Source organism: Microcaecilia unicolor, chromosome 1 (assembly GCF_901765095.1).
Source record: "Microcaecilia unicolor chromosome 1, aMicUni1.1, whole genome shotgun sequence".
Classification (NCBI taxonomy): Eukaryota; Metazoa; Chordata; class Amphibia; order Gymnophiona; family Siphonopidae; genus Microcaecilia; species Microcaecilia unicolor.
In genome coordinates, this window is record NC_044031.1 from 407,096,429 (window position 1) to 407,110,989 (window position 14,561).

Genomic DNA, 14,561 nt, shown 5'->3' on the forward strand with positions numbered 1-14,561 from the left:
CTAGGTGGGGCGCAGGGGGAACGGTCGCTCCCCCAAACGGAGTTTTTTAAAAAATGGCGTCTATGCAGGTCTCAACCTGCGGGGCCAGTACACTGCAGCCATTACTTTCTCCCCTACGTTTCCCACCCCACCATGTTCCCACCACCACTTTCTGTTCTCCCTCATCCACCCCACCCTGTGTCGGACTGTCATCAAGAAATTAACAGCCCCTACCTGCACTCCTGCAGCAATAACATGCTGCCTGTTTGAGCAGCGTCCAATCCTTCCCTCTGCTTGCTGTATGTCCCGCCCTCGCGTAACAGAAAGTAGTAGTACTCGTGTGAAGCCAGAGGCGCGCTGCTGCGGATCCAACGCCTCGCTAGCTCAGGCAGCATGTTATTGCTGCAGGGACCGCCTCAACAGAACAGGCAGGCTTGACAGTCCGGGGGTGGCGGCGGGCGGAAAGAGAGAGAGGGGAAACTGAGGGGTCCTGGACTCGGGGAGGGGGATTGATTGTGACGGAGAGAGGGAAACAGAGTGTGCTGGACTCGGGGAGGGGGATTGATTGCGATGGAGAGAGGGAACAGACCTGCTTATAATCGAAAGAGAAAAACGCCTATATTGTGACCCAAATCGGGAGATAGACGTTATCTCCCAAAAACGAATAAAGCGGTATAATCAAAAGCCGAATTTGGACGTTTCAACTGCACTCCGTCGCGGATGCGGACAACGTTGATGGGGGCGTGTCGAAGGCGTGGTGAAGGCGGAAAAGGGGCGTGGTTATCTGCCGATCAGAGATGGGCGCCTTTCGCCGATAATGGAAAAAAAAATATGCGTTTTTAGCGAGAATTTAGGGCACTTTTCCTGTACCCTGTTTTTCCACGAATAGAGCCCCAAAAAGTGCCCTAAATGACTAGATGACCACTGGAGGGAATCGGGGATGACCTCCCCTGACTCCCCCAGTGGTCACGACCCCCTCCCACCACAAAATATGCCGTTTCACAACTTTTTATTTTCACCCTCAAATGTCATACCCACCTCCCTGGCAGCAGTATGCAGGTCACTGGAGCAGTTATTAGGGGGTGCAGTGGACATCAGGCAGGTAGACCCAGGCCCATCCCCCCCCACCTGTTACACTTGTGCTGGTAAATGGGAGCCCTCCAAACGCCCCCCCAAAACCACTGTACCCACGTGTAGGTGCCCCCCTTCACCCCTTAGGGCTATAGTAATGGTGTAGACTTGTGGGCAGTGGGTTTTGAGGGGGATTTTGGGGGCTCAACACTTTACCTTTTTTTTTTTTTTGTAAAAGTGCCCCCTAGGGTGCCCGGTTGGTGTCCTGGCATGTGAGGTGGACCGGTGCAGTACGAATCCTGGCCCCTCCCACGAATAATTGTCTTGGAGTTATTCGTTTTGAGCTGGGCGTTTTCGGTTTCCATTATCGCTGAAAAAACAAAAACGCCCAGCTCAAAAAAAGATAAATGACCATGTTTTTTCGAAAATACGATTCGGTCCGCCCCTTCACGGACCCGTTCTCGGAGATAAACGCCCATGGAGATAGGCGTTTCTGTTCGATTATGCCCCTCAGAGTGTGCTGGACTCGGGGAGGGGGATTGATGGTGATGGAGAGATGGAAACTGAGGGTTCTGGACTCGGGGAGGGGGATTGATTGTGACGGAGAGAGGGAAACAGAGTGTGCTGGACTTGGGGAGGGGGATTGATTGTGACGGAGAGAGGGAAACTGAGGGTTCTGGACTCAGGGAGGATGATTGATGGCGACGGAGAGAGGGAAACAGAGTGTGCTGGACTTGGGGAGGGTGATTGATGGCGGTGGAGAGAGAGAGAGAGGGAAAACAGGGTGCTGGACTGGCAGGGGGATTGAAGGCAAGGAGGTTAGATAAAACAGGAGTTAGGGTGAGGATATCTAGCCTTTTGACCCATAACAATAACAAAAACTGATTATTAGAAATAAGGGACTGCCTATGCATGGTCCATCTACAAAATGTTTAAGCTGTTCTAGTTGGATAGGCAGTGCCTTAAAAGGTGGAGGACAAAACATATTTTAAATTTTTTTTTACTTATTTGGCAGCTTTTTAGTTTATTTGAAAGCTTCCCATATGTAGACATAAATATCATGAAATAACAACTGAATATCACTAAACAGCGTAAAAAATTATTGTAGCTGGTAAAAACAGCACTAGTAAACTCTGTATTTTGTGATAATGTTTCTACACTGTTCTATATAATACAGATGACCAAATTTCAGTGAGGATATCCTGCTTCCTGATGGATTCAATTTTATGTTAACTATTGTAATCTGCTTTGGGGAAGCCTGGTGTTATAATGATGGAAAGCGGGAAGAGAAGAGGAAGATGGCGGACCATAGGAGGAGGAGGAGGAGGAGGGAGAGAGTGAGTAAGAGAAGGGAGAGAGATATGATGCTGGACCTATAGGAGATGCAGCTACACAAACCCTGATGACTTGGTTCCTTCCTGGATTGTGTACACTTAGCAGGCTTTCACTTCTTGTGTGCAGTTTGTTGTCTGTACAACCTGGAAGGCACATGGCATTGGGGATTTGTGTAGCCATGTCTCCTGGCCCAATAAGGAAGAAAGGGGGAAAGAGGGGACAAGGAAATGCTGGTCTGTAGGGGTGGAGGGGAGAGGGAATAGGGAAATGCTCCACCATAGTGGTGGAGAAGGGTTGGGGGGACAAGGAGATGCTGGGCTACAAGGGAATAAGAAGGGAGAGGGAGGAGAGATGTTGGCATGGTGTAACAATGGAGGTTCTCAAGGAGAGATGAGTGAGAGGAGGATGGTAAGTACAGAGGGTAGAATGTATAATGTGGAGTGGGTGAAAAAGAAGGGAATATGAGGCTAGGGAAGGAGTGAGACAGGAGAGGTAGGGGTGAGAGAAGATGGAAAGTTGATAGGTACTGGTAAGTGAAATATAGGTGAAGGACTGAAGAGTGAGAAAATAAAATCTGAGGGGAGAGTCTGAAAACAGTGAAAGGAAATGTCAGAAACAGATAAAGTGAGGAAATAGAAGATACGAGGGAAATAAGGACAAATGGACTGCACCCACTGGAAAGAGAGCAGACGACAGACAGGAAAAAGAAAAAGAAGAAACTGGGACCAACATGCTTGAAAAAAATAAAATACCCAGACAACAAAGGTAGAAAAAAGTGTTTTATTTGAATTTATTTGGTGGAATATTTTAGCTTTGGGAAATGTGCATCACGGATGTCTTTTGTAATTGTTTTTTTTCAGTACAAGAGAAAATACATTTGTATTTTCATTTCGCCTATGTTGTGGAACATGCCTAGTTTGAATTCTTGGGGTTCCCAGTTCAATTTTTATCTTTATATTTCTAATTTGTGATCCCTTGTTCTGTATTTGGTTTGTGACCAAGGTGTGGTATTCTGTGGGCAAGTAGTTTCTGCGTAGAACTGTTTAGCAGTCTCACTTGTTCTGTTTTACCAGTAGTAGATGCTTTGGTGTTCTAGGGTGCTGTGTAATGTTTATAGTACTAGCTTTTCATAGGTGAATTAGGATTGATATGGTGTGGTAAGTTTTCTGTATAGGTTTTAGTGCCTTTTTGCAGGGTTTTGTGTTATTTGTGTTTTCATAAACTGTCTGGCTCTATTTGAAAGTAGGCTCTGGAGCAAGGGCTGCCTTTGGCGGCCCTTGTCACAAAAAATGCTCAGGACTAATGGGCTCCACATCCCTGTAGAGTCACCACACAAACAAAAGCCCCAGTGGCATAGCAAGGGAGGGGCGGTCCGCCCCGGGTGTCAGCTCAGGGGGGGGGTGCTACCTGCCAACTCCCCCCCCCCCTCGGTGCATCGACACCTCCCGACCAGCTCCCGCACCCTACCTTTAAAAAGAATATCGGAATCCGAGGCAAGGCGCAGCGCCTCGTGCCTGCCCTGTAAGTTAAAGAAATGTGGACCGTTGGGCCTTCCCTCGCTCTATCTGTCCCGCCCTCCGCTGACGCAACTTCCTATTTCCGCAAGGGCAGGACAGACAGAGCGAGAGAAGGCCCGATGGTCCACATTTCTTTTATGTGCAGGGCAGGCGCGAGGGGCTGCGCCTCGCCTCGGATTCCGACATTCTTTTTAAAGGTAGGGTGCGGGAGCTGGTCGGGGGAGAGGGGGTGTCGATGCGCCGAGGGGGGGATGTCATTGTGCTGCACCCGGGGGGGGGGGGGGGTGCAACGGCGAACCGCCCCGGGTGGCAGCCCCCCCGCTACGCCACTGAAAAGCCCATCTGATTTAAACAGTTTCTACTAGTGGAAGGAGTGTTCCTGAGGTGATGGCCACAATTTGAATAATTTTACTTGCAATTAAGAAGACAGGTTGCCTGCTCTGGCTGGTCCCGAGACCTCTGCTACCTCCCGCCTCCTAATGTAACTTCCAATTTTCTTGTAGGTGGGATGCAGCAGGCAGCCTGTGTTAATCATTGCTGGCCACAGTCACTGCACCTGAGCGACAATACCGGCACTGCCGCCTGTCCGACACTGACTAGCGCCTAATTAACAAAACTTTGCTCCCCCTGATGTCAAAACCTGGCTACACCTCTGCCTATTGGAGGTCTAATTATATGTGTTGCCTTCCTTCCAACTTTCTACCTGTAATCTGTATTAGCTGTGAGATTACCTAAATGACTGTTCTTCACTGCCCTTTAGCAGTTATGCTAATGCTCAGCCTCTTAGAACAAGAGGTTCAAAGGGAGAACCTTCATACATATAAAGACCCAATGCTCCAGAACCCTGGAACTGCCCTTCCCACTCACTGGGAAAGGAGAGAATGTAGAAAATGTTTTATATATTTTTTTCTAAAACACAAAACTCGTCTCTTGTTGTTGACATTTGGTGTCCCTTTGTGGTTTATTTCTTGCTTTAGTGGGATGTGTATGATAAATGAGGAGTGTGAATGCATGTGTATAGGTTAGGCCCCAGTAACATATTCTCATGATTTTAAGAGAAAAGGTGTGAATTGATAGATCTGTTGAGCTTCTGCAGTAGATAGGATCCAATAGAGCTGCTTTCCATGAGACATATACTCTGCAATTGAGGTACTCTGTCTTTAAAAGCATCAGGAAATGGCTTTAAATTGATCTTTCTGTAGCTGTTTTCTGAGGCCTTTTTGGACTGTGTTCCAGTGGCATCAAATAGTAAAAGAAGATAGTGTAACCTGACCCATATCCTATGATATTTTCATGGGAACAAGAGAAAAAAAATTACAACTTTTATCCCATAGGAAGTCATGGAAGCTATGTGGGTGAAGGACAGGATTCCTGGACACTTCTTTTCTGAGCTAAGTAAAGATATTTAGGGTAGACACCCTAGGTGGCTGAACAACCCTTTGCATGTGGGAAGAGTTTGAGGGACAATTGCTAATACAAAATGCATGCAAAGCCTTCCTTCTGCTCACTCCAAATATTTTAATCAAGCTCCAGCTAATTAGTTTGGAACAGTTTAAAAGGCAATAGAATAGAAACTACATATCCCCCTTTCCAGCAGACTGCAGTAGCCATTTGTCAGTGGTAGCCTTAAGATTGTTGGAACCCAGGGTGAGAAATACATCTGGGGCCTCCTAAAAGCTTTATTTTGATGACCAATAAGTAAGCCAGAGATTATATATTTCATTTTTGGGCCCCCTAAACTATGGAGACCCAGATGTTTCTTGTTTTGCCAACCCATGAGACAGTGCTTATCAATATTTTGGAGGCCATGATCTCATGATTGCACCAAATAAGATTATGCAACCTCCTGTAGGATCAGAATAATGATGTAATAACGGAGAACCTGCCCAGGTCACGGCTCCAAACATAGATTTTGTGACCCCCTTTGTGGTCTTGAACCCCAGTTTGGGAAGCTCTGCCCTAAGGACTCCACTATATTTGAGAAAACTCACAGTTCTGCTAGTCACTTTCTCGAAGGCAAAAACCACTGGAGGGGACTTGGCCATCCCCTCCTATTAACAACTGAAGGACTCATTATCACTTTTTTTTTTCCATCTCCACAGAGCGAAACCAGAGAGGCATACATACTACACGAACGTAACATTTTCGTTTGTGAAAACAGTTGAGCAGACACAATTTCCAGGGAAAAAAGGCGTTTCCTTCAGAATTAATAATTGGGCCCAGGTAAGTGAAATTCTCCCCCTGATATTCATGCGGTGGTGGTCAAGGTTTTTTTAAATGCATACTGTCGCTGGCTAGATTAGCCTCCAGTATTCAGTGCTGGGCCATACCCGGGCACCAGCACTGAACATTGGGGGCTAAATTAGATGGGGATGGCCGCTGGATGGTCCTGACCTGCAAAAGAAAGTTTTAGGTTTAGGGCCTAGCAGTCTCCCTGGTGGTCCTAGTGGGGTCATTGGGGGCAGGAGCAAAGCCCCCTCACTCATGCACTTTGTACTTGCAGCTCGTGATACTACACTGATGACTGTTGCCTGCTTAGTTAATAAGCGAGCTATAAGTGACATAAATAAATAAATAAATAAATAAACTTTTATCTTATCCTTATGTGTCCTTCTGTCTGTCCTTCCCTTATCCTTTTTGGTCCTGTCTGTTTGTCCTGATTTAGATTGTAAGCTTTTTTGAGCAGGGACTGTCATTCTTCTTCATGTTCAATTGTAAAGCGCTGCTTACGACTGGTAGCGCTATAAAAGTGATTTATAGTAGTAGTAGTAAAATTGATAGTACAATTATATTGCTGATGTACAATTTGAGAACTGTCGGTGTAATTCAGGTTTTGCTTAGTTTTCTACTTGACTTTTTTCTTGCAGAATTCTATGCACTTCATAAACACAGCTGCCACTGCGATGAACATGAACATATTGTAGGTCTCTCAACGGGCAGACACTCTAACCATGTCACCAAGCCTAGTGCTTCCTACTATCTGAAAACACCTTATGCTAGGACTTGGCTGGTTTGTGCTCTTATTTTTCATTGTTTCTAAATCGCAAATATTTTACATCAGTAATGACAAACTTTGATCCACAAGTGCCACAAACTAGGTTTGTTTGGTTTTTTTCAGGACATCCGGGCTGATTTATTCTCTGAATCGATTTGATTCAGTAATATTATATTTGTTTGATTTGCATTGGCTGCCGGTGGAGTTGAGAGTGCAGTTTAAACTTGGGACTCTTGGTTTTAGGATATTGCATAGTGAATCAATCCCCTTACTATCTTGTAAAAATGGTTAATATTTCCACTGGTTGTAAGTCTGATCATTTAAGAGGACAATGAGGGGCATTTTCGATATGACGTTTTGCACAAAATGTCCAAAATCCGAATAGGACAGAAGGTCATTTTTGAAAAAGAAAAATGTCTGTCTTTTTTTTTTTTTTTGAAAGTACTGTTTCGAACAAGATTTTGTTTTTTGGTCCATTTTTGAAAAGAAAAAAAACCCAAATAAATGCAAATCGTAGAGATTCATACCATTGGGATGTAGGAAGAGCCAGCATTTTGTAGTAGACTGGTCCCACAGACATCCCAGGAGAGCAATGGGGCACCCTAGAGGGCACTGCAGTGGACTTCAAATAAATGCTCCCAGGTACACATGTGTTACGTCCGTGCTGTCCTCGCCCTCTGGTGGCCAGAACCGGTGGCTGCTATGAACTGCTATAGACTGTCTTGCTGTTCCTGCCCGTTCCAGACTTTGACCCAGTCCAGTCCGGATCTTCCAGGCTGCCAGACTTGGCTATTTTGTTTGACCCTGCACTGCACCCGTAGCTGCCTGATGATTGCTGCAGCTGAAGCTCAGCTGCTGCTGGGCTTGTCATTTGGAACCTCTCTGCCTTTGCCTTTGCATTGCGTCTAAGGCCCTGGTATGTTGGTGCTTTTGCACTTCAGTCTGAGTTTGCTTCCTTGCTCTAGTTCTTGCCTGAAGTCTTGCCTGTTCTAGTTAGTCTATGTTTAGTTTAGGGTCTTGCTTGTTTATTGTATTGCTTGTTTCCCAGTCTTGTGTCTTGTTTGTATGTCTTTGTCTAGTTCTGGGTTTATCTGTGTTTGTTCCCTGCTTCAGTGGCTGCTTGCAGCTTTCGTTCAGTCTCCTGTCTAGCTGTGTTTGTTCCCTGTTTCAGTGGCTGCTCGCAACTTTCAGTCCTGTCCTTTAGCCTATCCTTTCCCTGCCTTGCTGTCCCTGTGCTGCCTAGCTGTTAGCCAGTCCTGCCCTGTCCAGTAAGTCCTGCCGGCCACCTGAAGCCTTGAGCTCAACTCTTGGTGGAAAGTGGCCAGGTGCAGGTGAAGCCTAACTGTTTGTCAGAGATTTGCCCTGTCTCTAGCGTGGGGTGGTTTTGCCTGCCACTGCCACTCCTCGGCAGTGGCCCAAGGGCTCACAAACCCAGTTTCCAGCTTTGAAAACGTGACAGAATGCAAAGGCCATGAGCTCGACAAGATCACCCCGTCAGCTAGGCTTCCAGCCTAGAACTTTTGCCTCTGTTGGCAATCCGGGTTCCAGCCCCGGTACTGCTCCTGATTCTGGTTCGGATTCCAGCTCCAACCCAATTTTTGCTCTTGATCCTTTTATGACGCTCCTGGATTACTGTATTAAACCCAGGAACCCAACAGAGGCTGGCGACCATCAGTAGTAAACCAGGAATCCAGCAGGGACTTGGGCAGGCAGCAGAAAGTAGAATACACCAGGAAATAAGCAGCATCTTGGGCAGGCAGCAGACAGTAGAATAAACCAGAAAACAAGCAGAGTCAAAGACAGGCAAAGCAAGCTTTCAGGAAAGGAACCACAACAGACCAACAAGGACAAGAACACAACTGAAGACCTCTGTTGCCAAGGCAAAGTAGAAAGTTTCCAGGTGGTTAATAAAGGCAACATACAAGGGAGTTCACTAGGTAAAGGTGCTGCTTAGTTCCAAAACTCCCAAGCCAGTCTGGAACGCTGGAAAATCCGGACCGGACCGGACCGGCATGACTTCTGGAACATGGGAAACAGCAAACAGACAGTCCATCGCAGCCACCAGGTCTAAACACCAGGTGGCGAGATGCACAAGAGCCTGAAACATGGGCACAATCGTGACAATATCAGACAGCAGAAAATAATAGAAACATGGAAATGTAGCACTGCCACCTCCCACATGAGTTCCTCCATTACCAGTTGCTGGAACAGTTCAACTTCTAGAAGACACCATAGCTGGTATGTCCCAAAAAAATCAACATCTGGCAAATTGTAATCACCCATCAAGAGCACTTCCCCTTTCATGGCAATATTGTGGCTATCTTTAATTAACTCTTTCTATTTCTTTGGCCTGTGAGGGAGGTCTGTACATCACACCAATGAAAACAGATGTTCTATTCCCTCTTTCCAGATTAACCCACCCTCTTCAACTGATAAGCCTTGCAGAAATCAGGGGGAGGGAGGAGTCATGTGTTGAGAGGGAATGAGCCCATTTTTACCCCCCCCCCACACACACACAACTCCCATTGTAACGTTGATGGCCTTTGTAAACAATATGTTGTGTATCTTAAAATTCCCAAATTTTTTTTTAAACATCGACCACCTAAACATTATCACAAATACTCTAAGAGGCTCCGTTTCAAAAGAGAAAAACGTCCAAAAAGTGTCATAAAGCAGCATTTGGACAAAGTTCTTGTCAAAACGTCCAACTTAGTGTTTTCAAAACCTGTTTTATCGATGCAATTCATCTGCAGTGCATCCAAATCACAAGGCGGCATGTCGGGGTGTATTGGGGTGGGACTAGGGCGGGCTTAGGGCGTTCCTAACACTTGGATGTATTATAGCCATAATGGAAAAAATAAAAATGTCTAGTGCTAAAACTTTTTGATTTAGACTTGTTTTTAGAACGAATAAGGCACAAAAGGTGCCCTAAATGACCAGATGACAACTAGAGGGAATCAAGGATGACCCCCCTTACTCCCCCAGTGGTCACTGACCCCCTCCCACCCACAAAGATGTGAATAAAAATAGTACTTACCAGCCTCTATAACAGCTTCAGATGTGATAGCCAGTTCTATTCGAGCGGCAAGGAGGTCCCTGGAGTAGTGTAGTGGTCACTGCAGTGCAGTGGTGTAGCTAGGTGGGGCGCAGGGGGAGCAGTCGCTCCCCTAAATCGATTTCTCAAAAAACGGCGCCTATTTGCACGCAAGCATCTCTTCTTCCTGCCTTGTGCCGCCAACTTCCCGCTTGCACGTGGTGCCACTACCGGTTCCAGAACAGGATCGTCATCATTGCCTGCTGCTGTGAGCCGCCCAGTGTCCACACACTCCCCGTCTCCTGTCCCCACACTGTGCTGCCTGCAGAAGTGCTTGAAGCCAGGAGAAGGAGAACGTTGTCCAGAGAGCTGCTCAGCCGGAGCCGCAACGGCCATTGTGAGCTGTCTCAACAACATTCTTCTCCTGGCTTCAAGCAGTGCAGGCAGGCAGGCAGCAATGTGGGGGCACACAGGGCCCAGGCCAGGGTTGTTCCATTTTCCAGTAGCAGGTATATTGGTGCTCTAGGGTCCAGTGTCTTTTCATAGGTGGGTTAGGGCTCTTGTGTGTTAAGTTTTCTGTGCAGATTTTGAGTGTCTTTTGTAGGGTTTTGTGTTATTCAGAAAGTGTCCTGGCCCTATTGTTTTTGATATGCTGCTTCATATTCAGCATTTTAGTCTGGTGTGTGTGTGTGTTTTTTTTAAATAGCCTTAACGAATATGTATGAGATGTACATATGCAAATGAATATGCAAATGTGCCAAGTCACACCCTTTGCCCCAGAAAGTGAAACAGTCAAACTATGCCCATGTCTGGCGCCTATTTTACAAAAGTCTGCTCCTCCAGACATCAAAACCTAGCTACACCTCTGCTGCAGTGCACTGTAGAGAAGAAGACCCAGGCCCATATCTCACTCTAACCTGTTACCGGGGGCGTAGGCAGACCTCGCCAGGAGGGGGGGCCAGAGCCCGAGGTGGGGGGGCACTGTTAGGCCGCCCCCCCACCCGAGCCACCGCCACCGCCGCCGCCACATTTGACCCCCCCCCCTGCCGGCCTGCCCACGATCACCTTGAACCCCCTCCCGCCGTCGCCGCCCCGCCCTGCCGCCGCATCTGCTAACCTTTTTTGAAGAGAGCGACTTTCTTCTGCGCTCCAGTAGCGCCTTTCTTCTACGAAGTTCCGGCGATCAGCTGTTTCAACGCCACGTCGAAACAGCTGATCGCCGGAACTTCATAGAAGAAAGGCACTACTGGAGCGCGGAAGAAAATCGCTCTCTTCAAAAAAGGTAGCAGATGTGGCGGCGGGGGCGGGCGGCGACGGCGGGGGAGAGTTGGTGGTGGGAGGGGGGGTTCAAGGGGATCGTGGGGCAGGGGGCCAGGGCCAAATCTACGGGGGCCCATGCCCCCTCAGGCCCCACGTAGCTACGCCACTGCCTGTTACACTTGTGGTGAAAATTATGAGCCCTCCAAAACTCACCAAAAACCTACTGTACCTACATATTGGTGACACCTTCACCCATAAGGGCTATTGTAGTGGTGTACAGTTGGGGATGGTGTGTTTTGGAGGGCACAGCATAAAAGATAAGGGAGCAATACTGAGATGTGTACCTGGGAGCTTTTATATGAAATCCACAGCAGTGCCCTCTAAGGTGCCCTATTGCTCTCCTGGGATGTCTGTGTGGCCAGTCTACTAAGAATGCTGGCTCCTCCTGCATCCCAATGGTTTGATTGTGTGTGTTGTGTATGTGGATTTTTTTCCCAAAAAATGGACCAAAAAGATAAACACACAGAGCACAAAAACATCTAGCATGTGGCCATTTCTGAAAAAAAATATAGATGTTTTGCTGTTTCGAAAATGGCTATAGGACTCATTTTCGAAAGAGAAGGACGCCCATCTTTCAACTTAAATTGGAAGATGGGCGTCCTTCTCACAGGGTTGTCCAAATCGGTATAATTGAAAGCCGATTTTGGACATCTCCAACTGCTTTCCGTCACAGGGACGGCCAAAGTTCAAGGGGGCGTATCGGAGGCATAGCGAAAGCGGGACTTGGGCGTGCCTAACACTTGGACATCCTCGACCCATAATCGAAAGAAACAAGGACGTCCCTGACGAGCACTTGGATGCCTTTACTTGGTCATGTGGCACAAAAAGGTGCCCTAAATGACCAGATGACAACTAGAGGGAAACAAGGATGACCTCCACTTACTCCCCCAAGGTCACTAACCCCCTCCTACCCTCAAAAAATATCTTTCAAAATATTGATTTCCAGCCTCAGATGTCATACTCAGGTCCATCACAGCAGTATGCAGGTCCCTGGAGCAGTTTTAGTGGGTGCAGTGCACTTCAGGCAGGCAGACCCAGGCCCCCCCCCCCACCTGTTACGTTTGTGGAGAAAACAGCGAGCCCTCCAAAACCCACCACAAACCCACTGTACCCACATCTAGGTGCCCCCCTTCACCCATAAGGACTATGGTAGTAGTGTACAGTTGGGGGTAGTGGGTTTTGGGGGGCTCAGCACACAAGGTAAGGGAGCTATGTACCTAGGAGCAATTTATGAAGTCTACTGTAGTGTCCCCTAGGGTGCCCGGTTGGTGTCCTGGCATGTCAGGGGGACCAGTGCATTACAAATGCTGGCTCCTCCCATGGCTTGCATTTGGTCATTTCTGAGATGGACGTGCTTGTTTTCGATTATCGCTGAAAATCAGAAACGACCAAGTCTAGGGACGACCAAATTTAAGGATTGGACATCCCTGACGGTATTTTCGAAATGAAAGATGGACATCCATCTTGGTTTTGAAAATACGGGTTTCCCTCCCCTAGATCGGGACGTTTTGCGAGGACGTCCATATCAAAACATGGACATCCCTTTCGAAAATGCCCCTCCATGTTTCCTATTCAGATTTGGGATGTGCAGCGCAAAACGTCCAAATGCCCCTCTATATCTACTATATGACAAAATGCAATTTATAAAATAAATCGTTAGAAAAATCACTTAAAAATATTCCTAAACTGGATTTTGGAGGTCTCACCATTTTGCACAGAAGTATTAACTATCATTTCAAAGGGAAACCAGCAGCAACAAGATAAAAAGAAACAACTTTCTTTATTTTCTCCTATTTTTGTTGCTGTTTGTTGTACGTGGGAGAGGGTCTATATGCACAATGTGGTATCATTAAAATGAATTCAGCCATTTTAAAGTTGCTGAATTCCGCATTGTCTTCTGCATCTACATTAAGTGACTCAGAAATGTGGCTGGTTAGTATGGGCTGCTGAGGACCCATGCAAGATCTCTCTTCTCCCTCCCCCACCAAAGGTAAACACAAAGGCGTCATGGCCAAAACACTTTCACATATCCCTGCCTGAATCAGAAATTAAACAGCACTTGGGGGTGGAGGGAGAGGATAGTTCTGCTGAAAATCTGGATATGACTCCAGTGAATGGCACTTAAACACAGAAACATAGAAAATGATGACAGACTAAGCAGTGTTATAGGTGCGTTAACATTTTTAATGGATGTTAACCATGTACGTGCCTACAATATCCCTATAGGTGCCTACATGGTTAGCGCATGCGCTAAGTGTAGGCGCGCTAAAAACACTAATGCACCTTAGTAAACAGGGCCCAAAGTCCATATGGCATATCAAGTATACCCACCCATACCAGCTACTAAGCTTTATAATCCCATCCTCTCCATTACAGATCTTATGTGCTTGCCCGTGCTTTCTTGAATTCAAATACAATCCTCCTCTCTACTCCCTCTGCTGAGAGGCTGTTCTATGCATTCACCACCCTTGCCACAAAGAAATATTTCCTTAGATTATTCCTGAATCTATCCCCTTTCACCTTCCTTTCAATCGAATGAAGCCCACCTCCTATGTATTTATCCCATGAAGGTATTTAAGTATCTCTATCATATTGCCCCCCTCCTGCCTTTTTTTTTTTTTTTTTTTTTATACAAAGTATACATATTGAGACCTTTAAGTCTGTCTCCATCTGCTTTATGAGCGACCATTGACCCTATTAGTAGCTGCTCTCTGAACTGACTCCATCATGTTTTTATTGGTTTAAAGGTGTGGTCTCCAGAACTGTACACAGTACTTTAAATGAGTTCTCTCCAGAGACTTATATAGAGGCATTGCCAACTCCTTTCTCCTGATGGCTTTTCCTCTCCCTTTACACCCAAATATCCTTCTGGCTTTTGCCATCACCCTTTCCCCTCGTTTGGCTACCTTAGGATTATCAGATCTATCACCCCCAGATCACACTCTTCTTTTGTGCACAGAAGTATTTCACTAGGGTTACCATATTTTGTCCCCCCAAAAGGACACATGTCCCGCCCCCTTTCACAACCTCGCTCCGCCCCCTGTCACATTTCCCCTCCCCCCGTCACACGCCCCGTCACCCCCCCCCTCCCCTTACCTTACTACTGTCCTGGTGGTCTAGTGACCTCTTCGGGGCAGGAATGCATGCAAGGCAGCGCTCCGGGCAGGAAGGAGGGTCTCTTTCCTGCCCTGAAGGCGGAAAAGGTCACTAGACCACCAGGGCAGTAGTAAGTAAGGGGAGGGGAGGCTAGCAATCTGCCCATTTGACCACCCACCAGCCTGCCCGTTTGTCCAGAAATCCAGACAAACGG

The 14,561-nt window shown here is 46.9% G+C and overlaps 1 protein-coding gene across 1 annotated transcript in view; it reads left to right on the plus strand.

The window, feature by feature from the left end:
* GPLD1 (glycosylphosphatidylinositol specific phospholipase D1) overlaps positions 1 to 14,561 on the plus strand; it is a 172,542-nt gene that overhangs the window by 63,025 nt on the left and 94,956 nt on the right. The window contains 2 exon segments of the mRNA XM_030185601.1: positions 6,005 to 6,049; positions 6,770 to 6,822. Coding sequence (XP_030041461.1) covers positions 6,005 to 6,049; positions 6,770 to 6,822 — 98 coding nt within the window.